We start from the raw sequence: 23600 nt of genomic DNA, 5'->3' as shown, positions 1-23600 counted from the left end.
GGTGCCTATTGTAAGTGAAAGCAGTACTACTTGTGGTAGCTCAGAGACTTAAGCCTCAGACACACATTAGATATTTGTTTTTAAAAATGAACAATGGCTGTTGTTTTGTAATCCTTCATGAAACTGGTGACAACGTGGGTCTGATTTATAAAAGCTCTCCAAGGCTGGAGAGGATACACTTTCATCAGTGAAGCTGGGTGATCCAGCAAACCTGGAATGGATCTGGCCCAGAATTGAAAAAAATTGATAGCTTCAGCATATGAAAGTGCATCTCCTCCAGCTTTGTAGAGCTTTATTAAATCAGGCCCAATGAGCAAGGATTCTTGGTAAAAAAAAAATGACCATCTTGCTGATCCATGTGCTTGATGATCTGATGATATATAGCTTGCTATCAAACGATCAACCCTTCTAGGATGCATGCATGAGTGGTAGTAAACGAACTGACGCCAGCGCGTTCATACATCACATGAAAACAGTAGCAGTGACATAAAAACTTTGACACAGAGCCTATGAGTGATTGAGAAGTTTTTTTCAGGCAGGCAAATTTCCCTCTTTTTAACCTGTGTTGTATTTGTACTTGTATTTATTCTGTGCTTGAGTGCATGGTGGATTGCATATTTGTTACTGGTCATTATTTTTGGAACATCGTTGTACATTTGAGTGTGATTACAAACCAGATTCAAAAGGGGTACTGGATAAACTATATATTAAATGTAAAAAAAAAGGGAAATTTGGAAAAAAACGACAAAGAAGTTTAACTGAAAAGTTTGTTTTTAATAAAATATTTAAAAAGGCACATTTGTTTTTTTATTTGGTGCAGCCTATTGAAGTAGAACATGATATTTACATGTGTACATTATGTTGTCATAAACATATTGGGAAAAATATACAGTTTTCTTATCTGATATTAAAAAAAATCTGGATTTGTATACCCTGTTTAATAACAGATACTAATACTTGTGAATATCTATTACCCATTTGAATATCTGATAAGCAGTTTGATTTCTGACATGTTTGCATAACAGGTAAACAATTGAATATTTGACACTTTATAGAACATCTGATATGTTGTTTCGTATCTGATACACTTTAGCATATCACATAAACCATTGAAAAGCAGATGCACAGTGGAATATCTGACACCATAGGGAACATCTGATACACATTTCATCTATGGGTCATTCATATCTGAATAAGCTTTATAGATAATGGTGAACAGCTATGTAAAACATTCTAAAGTTAAAACAGAACAAAAATGTTTAAATGGTGACTTTGGTTGAAATGGTGCACCCACTCAGCCTTTAACCTGGGAATGGCATTCCATACAATAAAGAAAATACTTCAACACTAAAAAAAAAATACTAATAAGAGCACAATAGATATTAATAAAAAAAAATAAAGAAAAGTAAAATTTTAATAGATGTTTATTATATCATTTATAAAAGTCTAATAACTACAAGGGAATGCATCTTGAAATTAAATAGTAGCATTTTTTGGCTGGCAGCATTTGCTGGCACCTCTTCAGTCATGTTGAATCATCCTATAAGGACAACATGTGAGAACGGAGCCAGTGTAAAGAGTTCCACCATCCACTTCCACACATAAGTTGGAGGTCTTTATTTTCAGCTTCACCATTGGCAAGTTATTGGCACAACTATGGGTAATCTGAGTATTTGTACAACTATACCAATAAATACACCCATATGTGTCTTGGAGGCAGGGAGCGGTGGCCAGAAAATGAGCAGGATTAATTCTAGCCTATGTTTACTTGGCACAGTGAGCACACAGTTGTGAGGTACTGATTGACATTCATTCATTGCTAAATGAATTTACGGGTGAGGCCTATTTTACATGACATATGAATATTTTCTATTCTGCTATCCATACACATAAAGTATGTGAATAATATCACTATAAAAGCTGCATAAAAAGATTTGGACTGTAATACATAGTTTTATTTTAATTTAACTGTAACCAGGGATGGTTCTAGAAAAAATTAGGCTCTTGGCAACTATGAGGAGGGGCCTCAAATGCACCATATTCCCTCTAACTCTCCTCTCAGTGGGGGCCTTAAAATTGTCTGTCAATTGCCTTGCCGTCTTAACTCTGATCACTGCCCTGTCCCATCATCAGTCATAGAACTACAGACGAGAATCTGTGCAAGGAAGGTCCAGCTTTGGGCCGCAGACATTTAAAGAACCTCATAATTTAATTTAGAGGGGGGGGGGGGGTCAGCATTAGGAAATCATGTCATTATTATTTTGTGACACTTCTCCACTATTCTCTACTTCTCAAACAACCTAGAGTTAGGCAAAGAATGCATTCTCTCTGACTATTAAAAGTACTCATGGTGTTTTATGTCATTGGAGACTGCAAAGAGTTACTGTTTTCTATCTAAATCATCAGATTTCCAGGGAGGAAAGGATTAGCTTAACTCAACCAGAAGGTACAGAGAGTATATATAACAATGTATGTGGCTACCATTCTTAACATATAACAAACTTTATAATGCAAATTATTTAGTGCATAAACATATATTGATAAGATTATTTATAATAAGGAGACTACTGTATAGTTAAAAAAAATAGTAGAAACATGATTCTACTTTAAAGTAGACCTAACAAAAATTTTTACCTTACATTAAAATGTAGGCAACCTGTTTATATATGGTAAAATTATCTTTTTTTTTTGATGGGGTTTAAAACCTTTTTTTTGTAAAATGGATACATATGTCATGCCAGGAGGCTTCTGGCTGCTCCTTCTGCGCATGTCCAATCTTGAGCATGCGCAGAAGGAGATGTGGACAATGTGGGACCCGATCCAGGAAACTTCCAGAGGGATGGACGGATCTGCGAAGATAAAGGTGAGTGAGTTTTTTTTCCAGTTTAAGTATCTATGGCCTAGTACGACTATTTTTTTTTATGCTGACACTGAATTGTGGTTTGCTTTACTCATTTATGTATTGCCTTAGTTAGTCCTTGGTTTGGTGGAGTGTGTTGCTCCAGGTTTCTATAGGTATGATCAGATAATAATCAAAAGGTGTTAAATTTGAATTTGAGACCCACTTATGTGCATCTTAGCAAGTGTGATACCTACAAGACAGACATGAAAAACCTTAGCATAACAAACACATGCATGTACTGGGATTTTAGTAGAAGGGTATCAAAATATCAGAGGTTGATCCTGAATTCTCCAGCGTAGAATATGCTTGAGTGGTCACCATCAGAGGGAAACTGTGCCACATCGTCAGACATATCATTGTACAACAAATGTAAATCCCTACAGGCTGTAGGTCTGTCCACTGAAAAAAAAAACATTGAAAACTTCAAAAAGGAATCCATCTGAAAGCTACCTCATCAGCATGTGCCCAGGTTTCTTCAATAGCTTTTAATAATTATTTAATAAATACTACAGTACATGAAACTAATATATATCAGCAGTCCAGTGGTCATTGTTTTTCCTTACATTTGCTTTCAATCCAACTGTATAAAACCATTCAAAGGTATTGTTGCCACAGATAGCCACCTGGAACTGATGACAGAAGCCAGGCAGTGATGTGAACACCTGAGAAGGAGGAGGAGGACATAAGAGCCAGGCATCAAGCATCACATCACTGTTGCTATAGGTTATCAGAAATGGGTTTTTTTTTGACCAGCTGCTAGGCAAAAATGGCTGCATTGTAGATGAGCTTCTGAGATCGTGCAGCTCTATATGTAACTGGTGAAGTTCTGCATTCTCTATACAACGCCTGGCATAGCTTTTATAACCTCTCATACTATACAGGATGCCCAGAGGACAGAAGGAGAAACATGGACCCGTTTTTTCAACAAACTTGCCAACGGGAATATCCAAGATGGCGCCGAGGATGATACTGCAAACCTCACCAGACAGGAACGGAAAACCCACCAAGAAACCCCACGGAAGTCTCTAATGGTTAAAACATCACAACGCTCATTGATTTCAGAGGATAGTCTGAATACGGACAGTAAGGAATCCACACAGTCTTCCATGGATCTGGCTGTATCCTCCATTCCGGTTTTTAATCCAGAGGTAGGCCCGGTTTTACATGAGGACTGTTCTCAGGTTACAACTGAGATTCAACACATAGCTGTTTTTCCCACTACCAACGCTCCTGTGGTGGACACTGTTCTGACAGACATGGTTCTGTCTCCCAGACAATCATTACAATCTGATCTTTTCTCTATGTTCTCAGAATTTAAGAAGGAAATGCATTCATTAGGGTATAGAATGGATCACATCGAAGGGAAGATGGAAGACTTTGCAATTGCACACAATTAGCTGGTTGATTCACATAACGCTTTAAAAGAGGATATGGCTCAAATTAAACTTAAACTGGTGGATATGAAAGACAGGACGAGAAGAAACAATTTAAAATTCAGAATATTAGAACCCATCCCTACAAATGAATTTACAAATTATTTGCAACAATTGATTGCTGTTGTAGTACCAGAAGTATCTTCCACTGAGTTGGTGATTGATTGGGCGCATAGAATACCAAAACCTACACACCTTCCAGCAAAGGGCCCCAGGGATGTGATTGCCAGGATCCATTTCTATCATGTTAAAGATCAACTACTACAAGCGACACAGAAAATTGAAGTGTTACTTGATCCTTACTTACAACTCATTATTTATGCTGATCTTTCTAAAGCAACAATCATGGCGAGGAGAAAATTATCTCTGATCACCAGAGTTCTTCCCTTCCATGGTATTCCTTATCGTTGGGGCTTCATAGTGAACAGAGTCTGTAGAGTCTCCACTGTAGAACAGAGTCTCTCACTTCTAAGCAAATGGGACTGGCAATGGAAGATGTACTGACCACTACTTCAAGATCCACAAAAATACTGGAAGAATGGCAGACAGTTGGACGTAATTCCCTGAAATCACCGGAGTGAACTCTCCTACATTTATATGTTTGCCATTGGTTTTGATGGTTTTGTTTTTCTGTTTAGGTCTCTTTGTTACAGCCCTGAGAATTTAGGCTTTGTAATCTTCATATAAAAAGATATCACTTAATAGCATGAAAAGTTACTACTTTATAGAGGCTCCTTTGGTTAGGCATTTTGCAATACCAAAGAGCCTAAATGAACACATAAATTGTTCCCACATATATTTATGGCCAACGCTGATAAAAAACATAAGGGAGTTTTAATAGCCATTAAACATACAGTGTCCTTTAAATTAGTGTTTAAAATAGTGTTAAAGATCCTTCTGCTAGATACATTATATTAATCTGTGAAATTAATAATGTGCAATATACAATAGTGAATTTATATGCGCCTAATATTAGACAACATACATTTGTGAAAACTGTTTTAAAAAAAGCACAGGCTTTGCACAAGGACATTTACTGATCTGTGGTGACTTTAACACAGTTTCAGATCCACATATGGATATCTCCATAACAAAGTTTCACCATCGGGAGTCCCTACAGCCTTTATGGCATAAGTCCGGGTAGTATGATGTTTGGAGATGTTTGCATGCTACAGAAAAAGATTTTACATCTTACTGTTCCTCCCATACATCTTATTCCCGTACAGACATGTTTTTGGCTGACATTAGTTTGTTAGGGAAAATATCTCAAGTTACCATTACTAATATTTCCTGGTCTGATCATGCCCCAGTTGTCCTGACAGTGGAAGAACAATATCATACGTTACCCACAAGATTGTGGAGGGCAAACACTCAGTTTTTCACAGATTTGGCATATTCTGCAAAAAATCAATTGGGTGGGAGTGAATGTATATCCAACACAGTTGAAATGTTTGTCTCCAGTGTAAAATTTTATGGTCTGGAATAAGTTGAGCGTAGGATTCTATCGGTATTGGTAATGCGAACAATGCCGCCTCTGTCTCAAGGGGAGACACCACTTCTGTCCAAATTGAGTAATCTGCCTGAATGGTAGGGTAATTTGGTAGCTCCAGGGAAGCATCTAGGGATTTAGCCATAAATAAAGATGCTAAATTTTTCTTTGAACATAATGACTGTTCAATATTTATCCAGAGCTTATCAGGAGAAGGTCTAAATGCATACTACAAAGCATTTAAAATAGATTATATTATCTATTATACTAGTCTCTGATATCAGGAAGTCCTAGTCCTCCTGCTTTTTATGTTTAATCATGAGTGAAGCACTTTTTCTAGCTTTGCCCTGACTCCAAATATAATTCCTTAAAATTTTCTGAAGTAAAACAAAAAAATGTTTAGGTAATGGAATGGGTAGAATTCTAAAATAGTCCAAAATTTTGGGAAATTGTATCATTTTAAAAGCTGCCACTCTGGCCATCCAGAATAATTCCTGGGCCGATATTGCAGCAAGTTCAGTCTTTACAGTGGAAAGCAATGCTGTAAAATTGAGTGGAAAAAGTAGTTTGGTATTAGGGGAAACTGTATTAAAATTAAACTTACCTATGAACTAAACAAAGAAATTCAGTATGATATAGTTCAGTTTGGTAAAATGTTGTTTAGCAATTAGCAATATTTGAGTACTTTTTATTATACCATAGTGTTTTTCACCTTGATTTTTTCTATTCTTGCAGCTCAGTATGGCCAATCATTTCATTTGCAGTCACTTCCTGTCCTGCGTGCACTTCAGTGAGGATTGCATGGCATTTCTGGGTTTGCAGATGGTGATAACAGTGGACCATGCTTACATGTGTCTTCACACATTTATAGAAAGAAATATAGAAAGCCCATGTGCAAGGGGGTCAGGAACAGAATGTTGTCTTGCTAAAACACAAAGTGCCTGAGCAAAGACGTCCTGTCAGGAAAAAAGCTGCAGATTTAAATTTTACTGAAGTTAAAGGAAAACTCCAACATTTGGGTTATTTCAGATGTATTGAAAACCACAGCAGTTGACATTCCAGTGAGGTTCCTGCAAGCAACATGTTTTTTTCTGGTCACACAGTTGCTTTTTCCCCTTCAGAGGAAGAATGGCACAACCACCACAAATGCAAGGGCAATGTTTGTAAATGCTGCCTATTCACCTAAGAGCATATAACTAAGCAATTTTAAACTGCACACCCGAAAGGGGCCCAAGAACAGCTAAAGAAAGTGGGAAATCATGTTTGTAAATGATTTACCTTCAAATTACAGCTAAATAAAGGCAAAACTTTTTATTCATAGCATTTCCACTTTGCTACATGAAAACAGATTTAAAACTGCACACTAGCTTTCCCTTTTGTTATTTTGTAACATATCACTTTCACATTTATAAATATTTATGTGTGAATGGTATGATTTAAATGTGATTACAATAAATACACCTTTAAAACATTTTCCTTTCAAAGTTAGCATACTTACACCAAAATACATCAATGTGTATGTTAACAATTGACATTAAATACATATTGCCCTCCAGGTTGAGTAAAGTTTTACAAATGATTGTTTGGGTCTGTATTCTAATGTACATTTGTAGCATGCCTACCCAACAGCACATCTGAGTTATTCACTTCATGATTACCACTGGTTAAAATACACCAAATATCACAGTGTGCGCACAAACAGTATAAGTAGCAGAGTGGAAGTGGAGAGTAAAGCTAGAAACTGTGAAGGTCTGCAGAGCTGGGTGTAAAACTAAGTGTGTTACAAACATGGGGAAAGTGCAGTGTTTGTTGGAGTGCACAAAAAGTGGAATTACAGGTGCAAGACCAAGCTATAGACATAACAATATCGATAGTGACCTGGAGTGCCGAACATATTGGTGGTACAGATACAGGGTATTGAGCTGTGTGTGCTAGGCTACAGACCTTACAAGTGGTATTGGTACTGGGAATGAGCTGTGTATGCTACTGTGCAGCATTTACTGGGGTTATGGATACTGGGAAGTGAGCTGAGTGTGCTGGGGTGCAGAACTTAATTGTGGAATACAGACTGTAGATTTAGGTCGGTGCTAAGGTGCAGAACTTACTGGAGGTATCAGTGCTTTGGTGTGAACTATAGATAGTGGAGTGCAGAACTTACTGATGGTGTGAATACATAGGATTGAGCTGTGCTGGGTAGAGAACATACTAAAGATAGGGATAGTGGGGGTGAGATATGTGTGCTTGGGTGCAGAACTTAGTGGTAATATGGATACTGGGGAGTGATGTTGTATATGTGTGTTTACAGCAGGAGGCAAAAAATGATATATATATATATATATATATATATATATATATATATCACCCCTTTGGTTCTAACTGAGCAGCCACCCATTGTTTCTGTTTTTCTATTTTATGCAAACACATAATGGAAGTCTTCAGTTGTCTTGTTTAAGGGATGTCTGGTTTCTAGTGTTGCTGTACCCTTGGAAAATTTGTGCACTGATATATACCTTCCGATAATTTGGGACTTCGATAACCTTAAAGTTAAGTACTACACTTTACTGTTTTCTTTATTTGCAAAGGTATTCAATAAAAAAAAAAAAAACTTCTGACCTTTTTTTGTGCAGTTAAGGCAGCTTAAAACATGCTTAAACTCAGAAATTTCACTTTACATAAAGGAAAATAAAGAAGGTAGAAAACTCATATAAACAAAAAAATATTATAACATAAATATCTGTATTCACAGCTTTTTTTGTAGCTGAATGATATAAAAATATGTTTTAAAATAAAAAGTATAACTTTTATATGCTTTTGTGTGTCAAGGAACTTTGCAGTGTGCTGCATTTAAATTTAAACAGGTCTTAAATAATACCCACATCCATACACCTGAGCACAATATTTGCTTCTATGTTATCGTAGGGTTTATTTTTCAGTGCCTACTGAATTACCAGGTCTTACAGATCTGAATAATATTTTAGGTATAGGTATATATAAAGAAAATATGTTTCCTGGACTTTGAAGGTAAATTCTTCCATTGCTGAGTTAAAATGAAATCTAAAGTTTTTACTGATATAATATTATTGCATGCTTCAAGACATTTTATTGTTATAATAAGCATTCCCATTACCAGCTACAGGGTTTTAGTGACATCTACAGCTCACAATACGGTACTACCTGTATGAAAAAGAATGTTCAACACTAGACTTATGTATTAGCACTTATTCAGATTTATTAGAACTTTGGATGATACTTAAATGAATACTGAAATGTTGTGAATCGCCGATTTATACCATCTTCTTCAGGTTGGAATTGCAATAAGTGGTAGCCAAAATACTAGTAGCAAACTATCATTTTTAGCACTAGTAACTTCCATATTTCTATCGCTAAGGTTATTTACCTTGATTGCAACTTCAGGATGACCCCCAACAATGAAGGAATACTTTATGATGCTACAATCGATGTGATGCTAAAATGTTTTTGCATAGCTCAAAATACATTATGTTAAAATAAACTAAAGTTTCTCAACCAAGGCTCCTTCATAGGTTACTATGGGTTCCTTGAGCAATTAACAATTTTTGAATCAACTCAGGTCAGTTTAACTTTCATCAATGATAATAAGGGTGACATTGTTTCCACTGTCCAGCAATATAAGAGGCATTCTGCCCACTGATCACCAAGCTAATATACTGAGATCCATGAAGATAGTAATTATAGAAGGGGTTCCTTGAAGATGTAAAAGTTATTTCAAGAACTCCCTCATGTTAAAAAGACAAAGAAAGGCTGGGGGAACCCTTACTGAACAAAAAGAAAACAACCATCCACTGAAAGAAGAAAGAAAAAAATACTTGTAAACGTCATTCATTTTTATTAGCAGTGACACTTACTAAAGTCATCTTTGCACTGGTGCTACATGGAAGCTTTACCCAGGGAAGAAACGGAAGCAGCAGACAAGAGTAATAATGGACTGCTATATGAAATCTTTTGGGATGCTGCTGAATAAATAGTCATATGGTAAAAACAAACCCTGATATGATATATATTTGTAGTGTTTAAACCATTAACCAAATTATAGTAATACAGTAGTACTCATTCCTCTGATTTTAGAAAAATTAATAGTTTGCTTGTTGTCCTCCTTGCGCCTTCTGATTGGACTGTAAAAGTAGCACACTAATGATGCTCCCCTGTGCTCTCTTGTCATGTACCCACACACAGTTTAGGCTGGCAGCAGTCAGTAGATGGACGCAGTCCCATACCACCCAAGGCAATGATGCCAAATGTGCCTGGTGCATCACCCTACACCTGACCCTGGACTAATTGGTCTAGTCAGTTTAAGGCGGGAAGCAGAGTACAGAAATACAGTAAAAAGTACATGCAAATTAGCAAAGTTTTACTGAAACAGGTTTTTAATATCGTCATGATAGCCAAAATGTGTTCTTCCATCAGGAAACCTATGTAGCTCAAAACCAATCAAAAGTGCATATTCAATTTTTTAAGCAAATATTGGCAGATTCAAGTACTTAAATGCAGATGACCCTGTATTTGTATAAGGTGAAAAGGTTTATCCAACTCATGCCTAATCTGCTGCTGATCTTTTTCCATATTCAGCAGAGGTAGATTGGTACAGTCACACAAAAGTAATGCAATGTTGATCATAGCTCATAATTTACACAGTCATCCAGATTGCAACTGCTCATTTGCAAGTTACACAATCATGAAGACTGCCAAGCATTTATATACAACTAACTTACTCTTTGATCATGGAATGATTCATATTTATTATTAGCTTGGTATTTTTAAATGATGAAATAACTGTTTGCATGATTTAAGATCACTCTAGTACTGAGTAAATGCAGAAACCACAAAGTGCCTGCCAATAATTCTTTATTTTTTTTTTTTAAATATTGCAAAAAGCAAAAATTGTTCAAAGTACCATATACACTGTACAATGATGAAGCAAGAAAATAATTCTTAATAATACATCACAATCATACAAGACTTCTTGCTTTGCAAAACAAGAAGCCTTCACATTATGGATGATATTGGCTTACCCTTTACAAATATATGGTCCATAGGGTACCACCATAATACCTAGTGGCACAATACCAGCCATGCAGCACCAAAGAAATTTCAGGATCCACAATGACTCTTAATTTGCACTACAACACAACACATATTTATTAAATTTCACTTCAATAAACATTCAGTTGTGATGGGAGAAAGAGGGATAGAGAATATGAATAAGGGAAGGGGTAAAATAGTTAATGGGCCCAAAATGTTATTATAGGACAAAGACACAAAAGGGAGAGTGTGAAAAGAGACTTCCTTGTCGGATGTCCTCTTCAATTTTTTCCATACTGCATCTTGGTGCTTACTCCCCTGATGTACATATATACATTTAAATAATATATTTTTGTCTGGATTAAGCACACATTTATCATCTGCTCATGCTCCTACTAGGAAGCAATAGTCGGTAAATTGCCCTCAAAGACTGTGACCTACGTGAAGTGCAGTTTTAATTGCTGCGCTTGGGGTCAAAGTTGTTAGTTACAAAAACATTTATCCTTCCCTTGTCTAAATATATTTGGTGTTTTGTAAAAGTGATATATGGACTTTTGCAGTTAATAATTGCTTTGGCCGTTACATTTGTTCCTATGTTGACTCAAGGTGTGAATTTAAAGGAGTGGGTGACATTGGTAAACACTATCTCAGTCTTACAGAGTATGGCTCTACTTTTCATTGATTCAGTAATTTGTGCTTCTCCAGTGTTCCAGCACTACAAGTTTTAGCACAATATGCCTGATATATAACATCTACAGTCCTGTATTCCCTGTATTATCCCCTCCAAAAATATTTATAATATTTTAAAGAATATAACGTCTCCGATGTAAATTTCAACGACTCGTGTTTTTTCCATCACTACTTTATTTGCATGCAAATATTGGTAGCAAAAATAGAAGTAATTAGTCCCAATATAAAAGAAAAGCAAGATAATATATGTATGACAAACCAAATGTAAGTGATGATACAAACAAAATTTAAAAAACTGCATAATGTATGTGTTTTTATTAGGTTGTGTCCCCATTGCCCCACTGCAGCCAGTCAGATCCAGACTTTCAAGACATCAAGTCTCTGTAATACGACTCACTTATGTGTATTTGTAAGCAAAACTGTAAAGTCCAGTGCGTCACTAATAGAGGATCACTAATATTTACTTATTGGCCCCATTTTGTCTCAGTACCACTTTGAGATGAAGAATATGTATTTGTTACAATGCACTTTGCCCACATTCTATAACTGAACAACCCATTTTCTATATGACACACCTGACCTTCCATTAAGCACCAAGGCAGTCCAGGTTTGCTAAGGGACTTCATATATAGGCCTCTGTGTATCCACTGGTCCCTAATGCAGAGTTCAAATTCACAAGAGACAATAGGACTTTCTTATCTCTGCATGCCTCAGCAATCAATGGTACGTCTCTGTGGCAAATACACAATAAATGCTGCATATGTACACTGGTGGTGTGTTTAGGGCTGATAACTGTGTTTGTTGCACAATCTATTATCTTTTTGTTGAGGATATTTGTATCATGGGCAGCATAGTTGGCTCAATGGTTAGCACTCTGGCCTTTGCAGCAGTAGAGTCCCAGGTTGAATCTTGGCCTGTACACTGTGTGCAAGGAGTTTATATGTTATCCCTGTGTTTGCTTGGGTTTCCTCCCACATCCCAAAAAATACACAATTATGTTAATTGTCAGCGTAATATGTCAGTGCTATATGAAGTTAATAAATAATCCTGCATCTGGAAAAGGTGAGTTTAAGCCACAGATCACTGAAAATAAAGAATTCACATGCACTCTATTTTCTGATGTACTAGGAGGTATACAATATGAGGTGTACAATATTCGGAGTAATCAATGTACCCACTGTACCTCCAGCTGAACGTTTATACAGAGCTCTTCACCAGAGATAAAAAAGGCATATTAGGGGTGGAATAGGTTATTTGTTTCCAAAAGAGGGACATTTGAAAGCTTTACAATACAAAGTGTATTTGGATCAAAAATCATTTTTCTGTGGATCTCGGCACACATGGAGACTTTTTATTCTATGGGATAATGGGCCTGATTTATTAAAGCTCTCCAAGGCTGGAGAGGATAAAATTTCATCAGTGAAGCTGGGTGATCCAGCAAACCTTGAATGCATTTGGTCCAGGATTCAAAACATTTGCTAGCAAATAACAAATATTTTTGAATAAATGCATTCCAGCTTCTCTGATGAAAGTGTATCCTCTCAAGCCTTGGAGAGCTTTAATAAATCAGACTCAAAGATCTGCCTAACTGTGGTCTGCATATGGCGCTGGCTATAAACCATGTCCAGTATGTAAAGGCATGTAAAATACTTCTGTACCTGCATGCCTGGAGTGATGAATCAGTAACCTGAATCGCTGATGGTAATCCTAGATACCAAACATGCATCCATAAGAACACTACTAGGCCCTCGGACATTTTAAAGCTGGCCATTAGTATTGTGTGGTGACTAGGTAGACTACTATTAGATATTATTGAAATAGAAAAAAGGCTGGGGCTACAATAAGGACTGATTTGTCAGTTTTTAGATATAATATAATGATGAATAAAACACCCAAGAGCTGCAATAGTACAGATTTTATCTTTCCACCTCCTTGCTATAGTAATCTGACTGTTTTAAATTACTGCACTTTGCACTGCCTAAAAATGTTGCCTGTGTGCACCTGCCTCAAAACCCTGGTCAGATGAACACCAATGCTATTGTGTTCCACTTAGGCTTGATTTGTTGTTTGTAAAATCTGTGGCAGTTTTGTCTGGGAGCCAGAAGTGCAGCTGCTACCATAGATTCTGGCAGCCACCTTATGGAAGGTTGACCCTACTATTCAAATAGGGAAACAATTCTATCATGAAAGAGGAGTTAAACACTACCGGGGCTTTATAAAAGACACACCTATTGACAAAGAAATGCTGCACTACTACACCATACATTTTCCAAGAGTTATTTCCTTTTAGAAAAAAATAGAAATCTTCATAATAATAGTGCAACAATCTATTTTCCAGGTTAAATTTATTTATGAGTGATCCAGTTGTCATGGCCAAATGCCATTTATTACTTGTCTGCCAGGTGCAAAATACAGCACATGCTATAAATGTTCATTACCAGTAACAAATGATTATAGGGCACCTTTATAACATATCCAACCTATGATACTGCTGACTATAAGAACCACAGTTATCAAGTCCAGCAAGTCTTTGCTAATGCCATATGTGTTTATTCATGCAAGGTTATCAGTAGTTCTTATAAGGTTCAAATTTCAGGTTGTTTGATAGTAGAACATCAGTGAAAAATATTTATTTGTTAAACAATTAAAAGCTATATACTGTATAATCTATATACAGGAAAAACAAATACAAATCTGTGATTTTGAATGTGATTTACCATTTAATGAAGTACTGATTGATAAAGCATGTCTGAATTCTGCAGAAACAAAAGGTTTGTTATTCATTGAAGTGCAAAAAGTCTGCAGGCTTTCTTCCATCATTTGTGGTCCTGTGCTTTAAAAATGACAATTCAGTGTTGGCTGCAAATTTACACATCATGGTTGCTGTGCAAGACCATACACACATTTTAATGTAGACTTTCCATATCCTATAAATCTGATGTTTGATATCTGGCTTGTATTTGGGTTGTATCTCTTTATCTTTGCTTGCATTGAATATTCTCTTAATCACATGTTTAGCCAGTACACCACTAACTACTTACTCCTGGCCTACCAGGATATCAGAATCAACAATATGTATTTAAGTGTAGTTGGACTCATGACCTGTAAAGATGTGAGATAGATGTCAGATGACTTTTTCTAGAAACTATTTTTTTGATCATTTCTGGTAACAAATGAATGAACAAGCGCTGTATGCACAGTTCTGTTTTATGGGGTCTAATAATGTCCCTTGACTAAAGCTGCATACACACTTCCAATTATAGTCGTTGGAAAGGATCTTTCACGATCCTTTCCAACGACTATGCACTGCAGGATGCATGAACAATGCTGTACAGGCAGCACCATTCTGCTCTATGGAGAGGGGAGGGGGAGAGCGACAGAGCGGCACACCGCTGCACGCTCTCCACCTTCACTTGCAGTACGGTCGTTCATCAGCCATGGATCCGCCAGGACAGTCGTTGAACGACGCGCACTATACACACTCCAGATTCTCGTCCGATATCGGCCCTACGCATGGGTGAGCTGGTAGAATGTTTCCTAAAGCAAATTAGTTATTGATAATATTCTTGTCGTCACTTACTGGGCAACACAGTGGCTTTGATTTATCAAAGCTCTCCAAGATTGCAGAAGAGAGATTATCATGGGAGAACCTGTGTGATTGAGCAAAACCTGGACTTGATCTGGTCCAGGATTGAAAACATTTGCCAACTAATAGCAGTGTTTTTAAGAAATCCAATTCAGGTTTGTTGGATCACCCAGGTTCTCTCATGATAATCTATATTTTAAAAAATCAGGAATATGATTTTGTGCCTTGTCACCATCAGCACTCTTCACTTTTGTCTTAGCAACTTGTACAAACCCTTTGTTTTGCTAAAACCATGAATGTGAAATCCAAGAATCCCTGAAGAAAAATCCAGGCCTGCAACAAATTTTGGTTGTGACAAGGAATATCTGATTTCACAATCTGGCCCTCAAGGTCCTTTTTTTGGCCTGCAAAGAATTCCAAGAATGAACTACATGAACTAAAATGAACTACATCTGGCCAACCCCCCCACGTTACTACCTCACATGATCATTTTCAATACATGCAATACATAGACATTATTACTGTACACCCATCATGTGACACAAGGCCTAGGCAATGATCACATGGTGCCTGACTACCAGGGGCATTGTGTTTGTATCAATCCATTAGACACTGCATAGTGTAATATTTAGTGTCAGACAGACTTGTGATGTGAGAGGATGAACAACAGACAGCCTGCAGATAGAAATTAGTATTTTTAACCCCAAAGTGTGTAAAGGGGGGTTTGTTTTTGTTAGTTATGGATGAAGTAGTAAACTTCCCCAATTTTTTTAATATATTTCAAGTTTGGTTCCTGACTTGCTTAAATCTTCTTTAAATGTATTGTACTGGCCAAAAGAATGGGAGGAACAGAAGGTGATGGAGGAATGGAAAAGGCAGAGGAGAAGTAGAAAAGGTGGAAGCATAAAATGAGATGAAGGAGCATAAGACAGAAGAAGAGAAGCAGAGGACGGTGATGGAGGAACAGAAGTAGATGTTAATGGAGAGCATATGGGTGGCTTCCACTAAATCCCTTACCCTTACAATACAGAGAATTACCATCTCTGTGATAGGGATTATTGTCCTCTGTCCAGGGTTAGTTCATTCTAGTAGGGACAATTTTCCATGTAAGGGTAATTATCTGTCAATCACAGAGGTTACTTTACTTCTCCTAAAACTCTCAATGATTCTTAACATGTGTTTCCTAAACTGACCTAGCCCTGAAATGACCCCACACCTTAACATGAGCCACAATTTACCTGCTACACCATAATCCAATGTATTAAACCCATCGCCCTGTACAGATCTGACGTCACCATAAATATTATTATTATTTTACTTTATTTGCCTCTATATTCATCTACAGGATTCCGTGAGCACAGTCCCCAGGTGTTGGACAATATATGAATATCAGATCCTCCCATGTAATAGAAGATGAATCTGATCACCAGGGAGCAATCATTGCTGGGACTGGAGATTAGCACCTGCTGGGGGTAGTAGTCCCTGTTGGTGCAGACACAGGTAGGACAGATCATGACTTCCCTTACCTGGGCACAGGGGGCGGGGCCTGTGTCGTGCAGCTAGGAAAGCCGGAAGAAGTACAACTTGGGTTGTCACATCGATTTGAAAGCGGCGTGTGGACGGCGGAGGGACTTGTCAGAAGGGACCGGGAGCTGCACTACCCGGGACAGCCCACACATCGGAGCCGATCGCCGCCCAGGTGCTGCACGGCATGGGAAGCCCTCCTCAGTGAACTCGCCGATCTGCCTTTGTTGACTTTGCTGTGGTGAATCTAGATGGGGCCCCGGGGAGTGCTGCTCCTCGCCTGTGCAGTGCTGTGCGGTACATGTGGAGGTAAGGAAGTCTTTATATATCTATAATATAACCCACAGAAGCATGGGCCCATCCCTCCCCCCAGTCCCTGCCATAGTCACCTGTCACAGGCAATCAGGACAACTGGAATTGTGGAGCTATATAAAGACAGGGGTGATAGATGGCCAGATTTATTCCTGCCTGGGTCCCCATTGGGAGGATTCACCCCCCTTTTCTTGCTGGTGAATACTAAGGGCAAATCCAAAACTTTAGGGTAAGGGTAAATCTTCCAGTGGGGTCCCCTGTCTGCTGGGGGTGAAGTACTGGCAGCTTGGGGGATTTCCAGGGAAATGAAGCTGACCCATAGGAATTCTTCCAGGTTACGGGGTCCTTGTTCCTCTGGTAAGGGGTGATATTTGGGGGTTTTAGGGATCTGTAATGAGTGCTGTGTATATAGAATGGGGTGAGGGCTGTGCCCCATACCTGTGGTGCCTCCAAGACAGGAAGGGACGGGGCATATCCCCAATGGCACAACAAGAAATCCCTTGTCTATGGAAACCAGAAGGAGGAAAAAAAGCTCACTATATCTGCTTATTTTAGAATATTGTACTCATTGTATTTGTATATAAACTGATTTCACACTAGGTATTATATAGGAATGTATATAGGAAATTACCAAGTAAAGTAAAGAATTTTATCAGACTAAAGTTAGTGCCTTTAAAGGCCTCTCCTTCTTCCCCTTCTTTTATCTCTCCCTTGTCTATGGAAACTAAATAACATTCTCTCTGTCTGTTTATAAATATATATAATTATTTACACACAGGTTTCGCATAATGCCACCTAGGCGGTGATGTAGGGTGCCGTGGTGATGAGGGGCGGCATATGGTGCCCTGTGGAAGACACTTGTGGCCAACCTAAAAAAACTCTGCCAGTCATAACTGCCCGCTTCCAGTACTTGAACTCTAATTACTCTGGAACGGTAGATATGATAGTCTTGGTTTTGTATCTTTTATGCTCCTAGGTCAGGGGAAGTGGGAGCACAAGCTGTGGCTCAGGGGAGAAAAAAGTATAAAAACAGAATGAAGTCCCTCCATAGTGATCATTAAATCGCCAGGGGTGTATTCATAAAAAAAGGAGGGGGCACAGTACTATCCATGGCGAGCACACATGCGCATCATTGTTCTGTAAACGTGCCCGCCCCACTACACTGACTGTGTGTCACTCAAAGGGGAAGAAACGTCCCCCAGAGTGATGGCATGATTACCAGAACTCCCCCACTCCCAGGTCTGAGCCTGCAATGAGAGAGTGGGCAGGTTGTGTTCAGAGTCACAACCCTCCCACCGCCCTAGACCTGCAATCTTATACGGGAGACATGGTCTGTGGCTTAGGCCAGTGCCCCCCCCCCAGCGGGGTCCTTCTCCTGAAACCCGGGGGGGGGGGGGTTGGTTGGTAGAATGGCCAGAGCACCAAAGAATTCTTTGCAAAATCAGAGTGGGCACATGTGTTTATTCCCGAAAAAAGTGAGGCCCACTACACCCCTGTAAATACCCCATTCACTCTCTGTTCTCTCACAACATTCCCATGCAGCAGAAGGGTGTGTGACACATACAGCAGACATGTTATTGCTCAGATAAGATGTTACACTCTGGTCTTGTTACAGTTGTTGTGACAATATCTCTCATTATCTCCTGTTATGGGTTCTTACTGTAACATAAAGAGAAGAGTTTGTTTTTCTGCAGTTTGCTCTCCATGTTGTGAAATGGACAATGCTGGTAATGTGGAGCACTGGAAATGACAAAGCAGGAAAGAGTCCTTCTGTCATTGCTGTGACTCCTGATTTAATGCTGACAAATGCAAATGATGAATGTTTTATTCACATAAAGGTGATATTTGATTGGTGGAGTCTGCAGGCATTTTTTTTATGAACTTTTTTCTTTGGGGGGGGGGGGGGGGTTTTTTCTTTGGGGGGGGGGGGGGGGGGGGGGGGGGTGTAAGTTTTAGTAGTATTAGCAGTAGCACATGTGCTGTAGCCATTGCTATGTTTATGCCCACTTTGGAGTCTTACTGCTTCTGTTGGAAAATGAAAGCGTACCTAAACTCAAAAAACCAAGTCACTAGGAAGTAGTACTAGCTGACAAAAGAGATATGCAATGTCTCTTTTGTCAAGAAAACAAACTCCCTGGCTCCTGGTGGCTTTTTGTTTTAAGCTCTACCCTGCGTGGCACATACAGGGCAAGCTGCCGGGGATATCCAATGGTGGAAGTGGATGTCCACCTTGGAGCCTGCAGTGAAGATGGCACCATCCCAGGATTCAGTTATGACAGGTCCTGGCATTGCAGCAGGGTGACTGTGTACAGGTATGTGTGTGCCATAATCGGTAAGTGTGCTGTGCATACTTGCTGATTATGGCAGACGCTCACCACCCACCATCAAGTTAAGTTCCACTTTAAAACTGGAAAAACTAGCAAGGAGTGGAACCGGCTTCTTTTTGTAATGGTAGGTGTAGAAACCTTAGACTGCACATACAGGGATCTTACTATCAGAGATACAGCATTCATTATCTGCATAAGTCAGGAGCTCAGATACTATCATGGTTGGGCTGGATTTGTAAAGAAGATTGCCGTTACAGACTATTCTTATCTATGGACTGTGAATAAAAATGTTACTGCTATATAAATAAATAAATCTTAGTTTTAACATATTGCTAACAAAAGTTTCCAGCAGTGGTAACAAAATAGTTTTTGTGCACTTGTAGATAGCCCACTCCTGTACTGCAATTCCCCATTTCATTTTCTATTAGTCACAAAACTCAGGGACTTCACACAACAAGCATTAGAAGCTGCAGCAGTATTCTTGAGACCACCTCATTTTCTGTCTTCCACCAGCATCATTTAGCCGACTTCCCCTATTTTTTGTCCTGACTCTCCTCTTCCATTTGTTTCTGTCCTGTTATTTGTTTATTATGAGTAATTCCTAGGGTGATCTGCATATAATTGTAATGCTGTGAGCTGAGAAATCCCCAAAAATGTAAAAGAACTGAGGTTTATGATTTATTTTGCCATTAAACTATTTGGGAGATAAGTTTAGCATGGGGAAGGATGGGGAAGGTACGAGGTTTGCGTTGATTTATTTAAATGGGAAAGAAAAGTTTACCTGCACACTAACCTGAGTTAAGTTTTATATAAATATGGGAGTCCTAAAAAACTTAAAAATAGGCTGCAGATGATACACTTTCATCAGCGAAGCTGGGTGCTCGAGAAAAACTGGAATGGATTTCGTAAAAGTCATTTGTTAGCAAATGTTTTCAATCCTGGACCAGATCCATTCCAGGTTTGCTGATTCACCCAGCTTCACTGATGAAAGTATACCCTCTCCAACCTTGGAGAGCTTTATTAAATCAGGCCCATACTTAGCAAGTTAGAACACCTGTTCAGCACATAGGAGGCCTGGAGTTAGTCTTAGGGTCTTCAATAAAAACTTATTCTCCATTGAAATGTATTTTTGATCAGCAATATTTTAAAATGAATACAATATTTCTGTTAAGTCATTGAATAAGTTCTTATTTCCTTCAGAAACTTTGGTGGCATGTCCCCTGCTTAGACCACCATTACAAAGTGGGTTTATGTGTCCCTTTTAATTTTTTATGTAGGTGGAGGTTGATGAAGCTAGCAATCAGTCTAAATAACAGGAACTTGTTCTGTAAGTTTTCTAGAGAGAAAAAGGCATATGTGAAAGTCAACAACTAGGAAGTGTATCTGTTTAAGTAAAACTTGTTTTTCCTGAGAAGAATTTTTCTACAAAAGACAAGAGAAAATCATACTAAGTGGTCTATTTATAAAACCCAAGTTTCACTCATAATATACCCCAATTCACATTTTCTTTATATTGGATTATGTTAGAAATGTATTTAGAGTAAAGGTTAAATTACATATTTTCTAATAAAATACAATGTGAATGATATGTACATTTTGAATAAAAGTTGTGTAAGAATGTTTTTTTATAACTATACCCCTAAATGTAACAATCTTACCAGTTACCAAAGTTTTTGCTTTCTTTTGTTATAGATATTAACAAAATTAACATGTACTTTCCTATCTTTCAGCTTCATTAACGCCAGTTATTGGGGAGCTTGGTGGACAAGTAAAGTTACCCTGCACTTCTGTGGGAGACTGTGCAACAAAAGTCGCCTGGTTTTTGGAAAATTCTGCACAGGAAGTACTAAGCTGTGACAGTGATATTTCGGCAGATTTCAAGTTCTTAAGGAATGCAAGTTCACTTGTTATAACCAATCTGCGTCAGGAAGATGAAGGGAACTATGGATGCAGAGACTGTTCAAACACTGCAGAATCCAAGCCACACAAACAGCTACGTGTCACAAGTAAGTATGATGTACAATTAGGACCAAGAGAATCTATCACAATTTCAGACAATAGTCTGACTACACAGAAGCCAAGGAACAGGATTTTCTGAACACCCCCCCTCCCACCCCACAGGTGTGACTGGGCTAGTCTTAGTCACATTCTATTTAACTTTTTCTGCAACGTTAAAAATGTTTTCCAATTTAACCAAATAGCTCCGTTAAGTCTGAAGAAGCTGTTTAGATGAGCAATGAAACATCTCTAACATTACAGAACAAGTCCAGCTGAATCAGACTATTATTTGATATACCATGACCTGGAAAAACTAGAACCTTTACAGAAAAGTATTATTCACAGGTCGATTTTAAGTTGGTAACCTTACAAGCAATGAATGTGAATACTTTCACTTTCATTTTCATTGAACCAGCATTCACCAGATTTAATAAAGTCTGCCTTATTAAAGTGCTTAAAGAATCATACTCTATCTCGCAGCTGTCCAGTATGTAAGAATAACGTAACAGAATATCTTTAATTGTAAACAGCTAGATATTACTATTGTTTAAGTAACAACAAAGTTCTCAGTGTTGAAGGCCCAATGAGGTAATATAAATTTTGCAACCATCAAGACCCAAAGCTGAACTCCAGGGAGAATAGAAAATTACCTTTGCAGTGCCCTCCAAAAACATTGCCTAGGGTACCAAAAAAGCATTTTACCCTTTCATATTGCACAGATTGCTTGTGCTGCCAAAACAACTTTGACCCATGGATGCATGGACTCCACAGGACCTCTAAATGTGTGGTGTGGTATCTGACACCAACACATTATCAGCAGATCTTTTGAGCCTCCCTCCTATAGTGGATTCTATTGTTAACTCTCCTCCAGGTAAACACACACGTGGCAAAAAAACATCATTTATCAGACCAGTTCACTTTCTTCCATTACTCAATAGTCCAGGTCTGCCAGTTATAGGCAAAACAGGGAATCCGACATTCCCTCAAACATTCCCTGGTGGGAATCAATTACTGCCATTAAAACACATTATTATACAGTATTAATTTAGGGCAAACATATAAGGCAGTGCTGTGCATAAATTAGGGATTGCAAGTGACAGAGAGGTACAAAAAAGGACACAGGAGGAGGAGAGGACCCTGTACAGAAGAGCTTACAATCTAAAAGGAATGTTTGAGGAAATGTCTGGTTCCCTGTTTTATTAATAGAGCCCTTAGCGTACACATATTTTTAGTTGTACAGGAGGCTGGCATTTTTTAATTTTTTTTATGTCCTTTAATGTCAACCATTTTGCGTCATTGTTAGAAAAAGAAATACAACTTTGTGCATGCACAGTTTGTACAATTCTAAAAGGCAACTATTATTTCTTAAAGGCGTAACCAACTTATTTGTTGTTACACCTACATTATGTCATTGTTGTGAAGAAAAAAAGGGTTAGGGAGTTCACAAAGCTGTAAATTGTAGGAGTTGCAATTTTCTCATGTTGCCTTCCAAACCGCACAAAATTGCCCCTTGCCACCACTGTACACGTTTCTCCTTTTTTTCCACTAGCATTGTGTTCCTCAGAAATTTTGGTGGTCTTCTAGTACCATTTTGGTAAATTCGAATAGTTTCATCTCTCTCCAGACACAGATATCAAAATGTCTTTTCCTTTGACCATAGTATTTAGATTTGGGAATTTTAGATTGCAGAATTTTTGAACCAGTTCCGCCAAACTGCCCTAGATCTAAATCAAACTTTTAACAACAATAATGGCCATCTTATGTGCTACAGTAATCCATTGTGAGATCAAAATAGATAGGCTAGTGCCCCTTCTTCCTTGATTCATTGAGCCTTGGACACCCATGACCTGGTTCCTTCTTTGGACCACTTTTAGTTGGCACAATCCACTGCATGCAGGGAACACGCAACCAAACCTGTCCATTTAGAGATGTTCTGAACCAGTGGTCTAGCCAACACGATTTGTCCAATGTCATATCAATCAAATGTTAATACTTATGTATGATCTCACTGGTAAAGTGTTAAAGTTACTGTAGATATTATGTCAGGGCCAGATTACCTTGACCAAGTTTTGCCTATGATTAATATATCACTTTTGGGTAGACTTTATGTGACCTATACAGTCATGGGCTATCATTGGTGTTGGTTCTTTGATCTTGTCCCCTTATAGCTGCCACAACCTTTATTGCACATCACATGTTCAAAAAGACTTTTATGTAGCCAAAAGTACCGTATTTTTCGGACCATAAGACGCTCCGGACTATAAGACGCACCAGGTTTTCC

General features: G+C 38.3%; 1 protein-coding gene across 1 annotated transcript in view; it reads left to right on the top strand.

The window, feature by feature from the left end:
• Positions 1-16714: 16714 nt before the first annotated feature.
• The window catches only part of VSIG10 (V-set and immunoglobulin domain containing 10), a 20067-nt gene continuing 13181 nt past the window's right edge, over positions 16715-23600 (top strand). The window contains exons 1-2 of the mRNA XM_072415956.1: positions 16715-16991; positions 21052-21327. Of these exons, the coding sequence (XP_072272057.1) occupies positions 16934-16991; positions 21052-21327 (334 nt within the window). The 5' untranslated portion in view covers positions 16715-16933. The remainder of the gene's footprint in view (positions 16992-21051; positions 21328-23600) is intronic.

The sequence above is a fragment of the Pyxicephalus adspersus genome, chromosome 6 (assembly GCF_032062135.1).
Source record: "Pyxicephalus adspersus chromosome 6, UCB_Pads_2.0, whole genome shotgun sequence".
Lineage (NCBI taxonomy): Eukaryota > Metazoa > Chordata > Amphibia > Anura > Pyxicephalidae > Pyxicephalus > Pyxicephalus adspersus.
The sequence above is the reverse complement of the archived record's forward strand: the minus strand, read 5'-3'. Positions and strand labels throughout refer to the sequence as shown.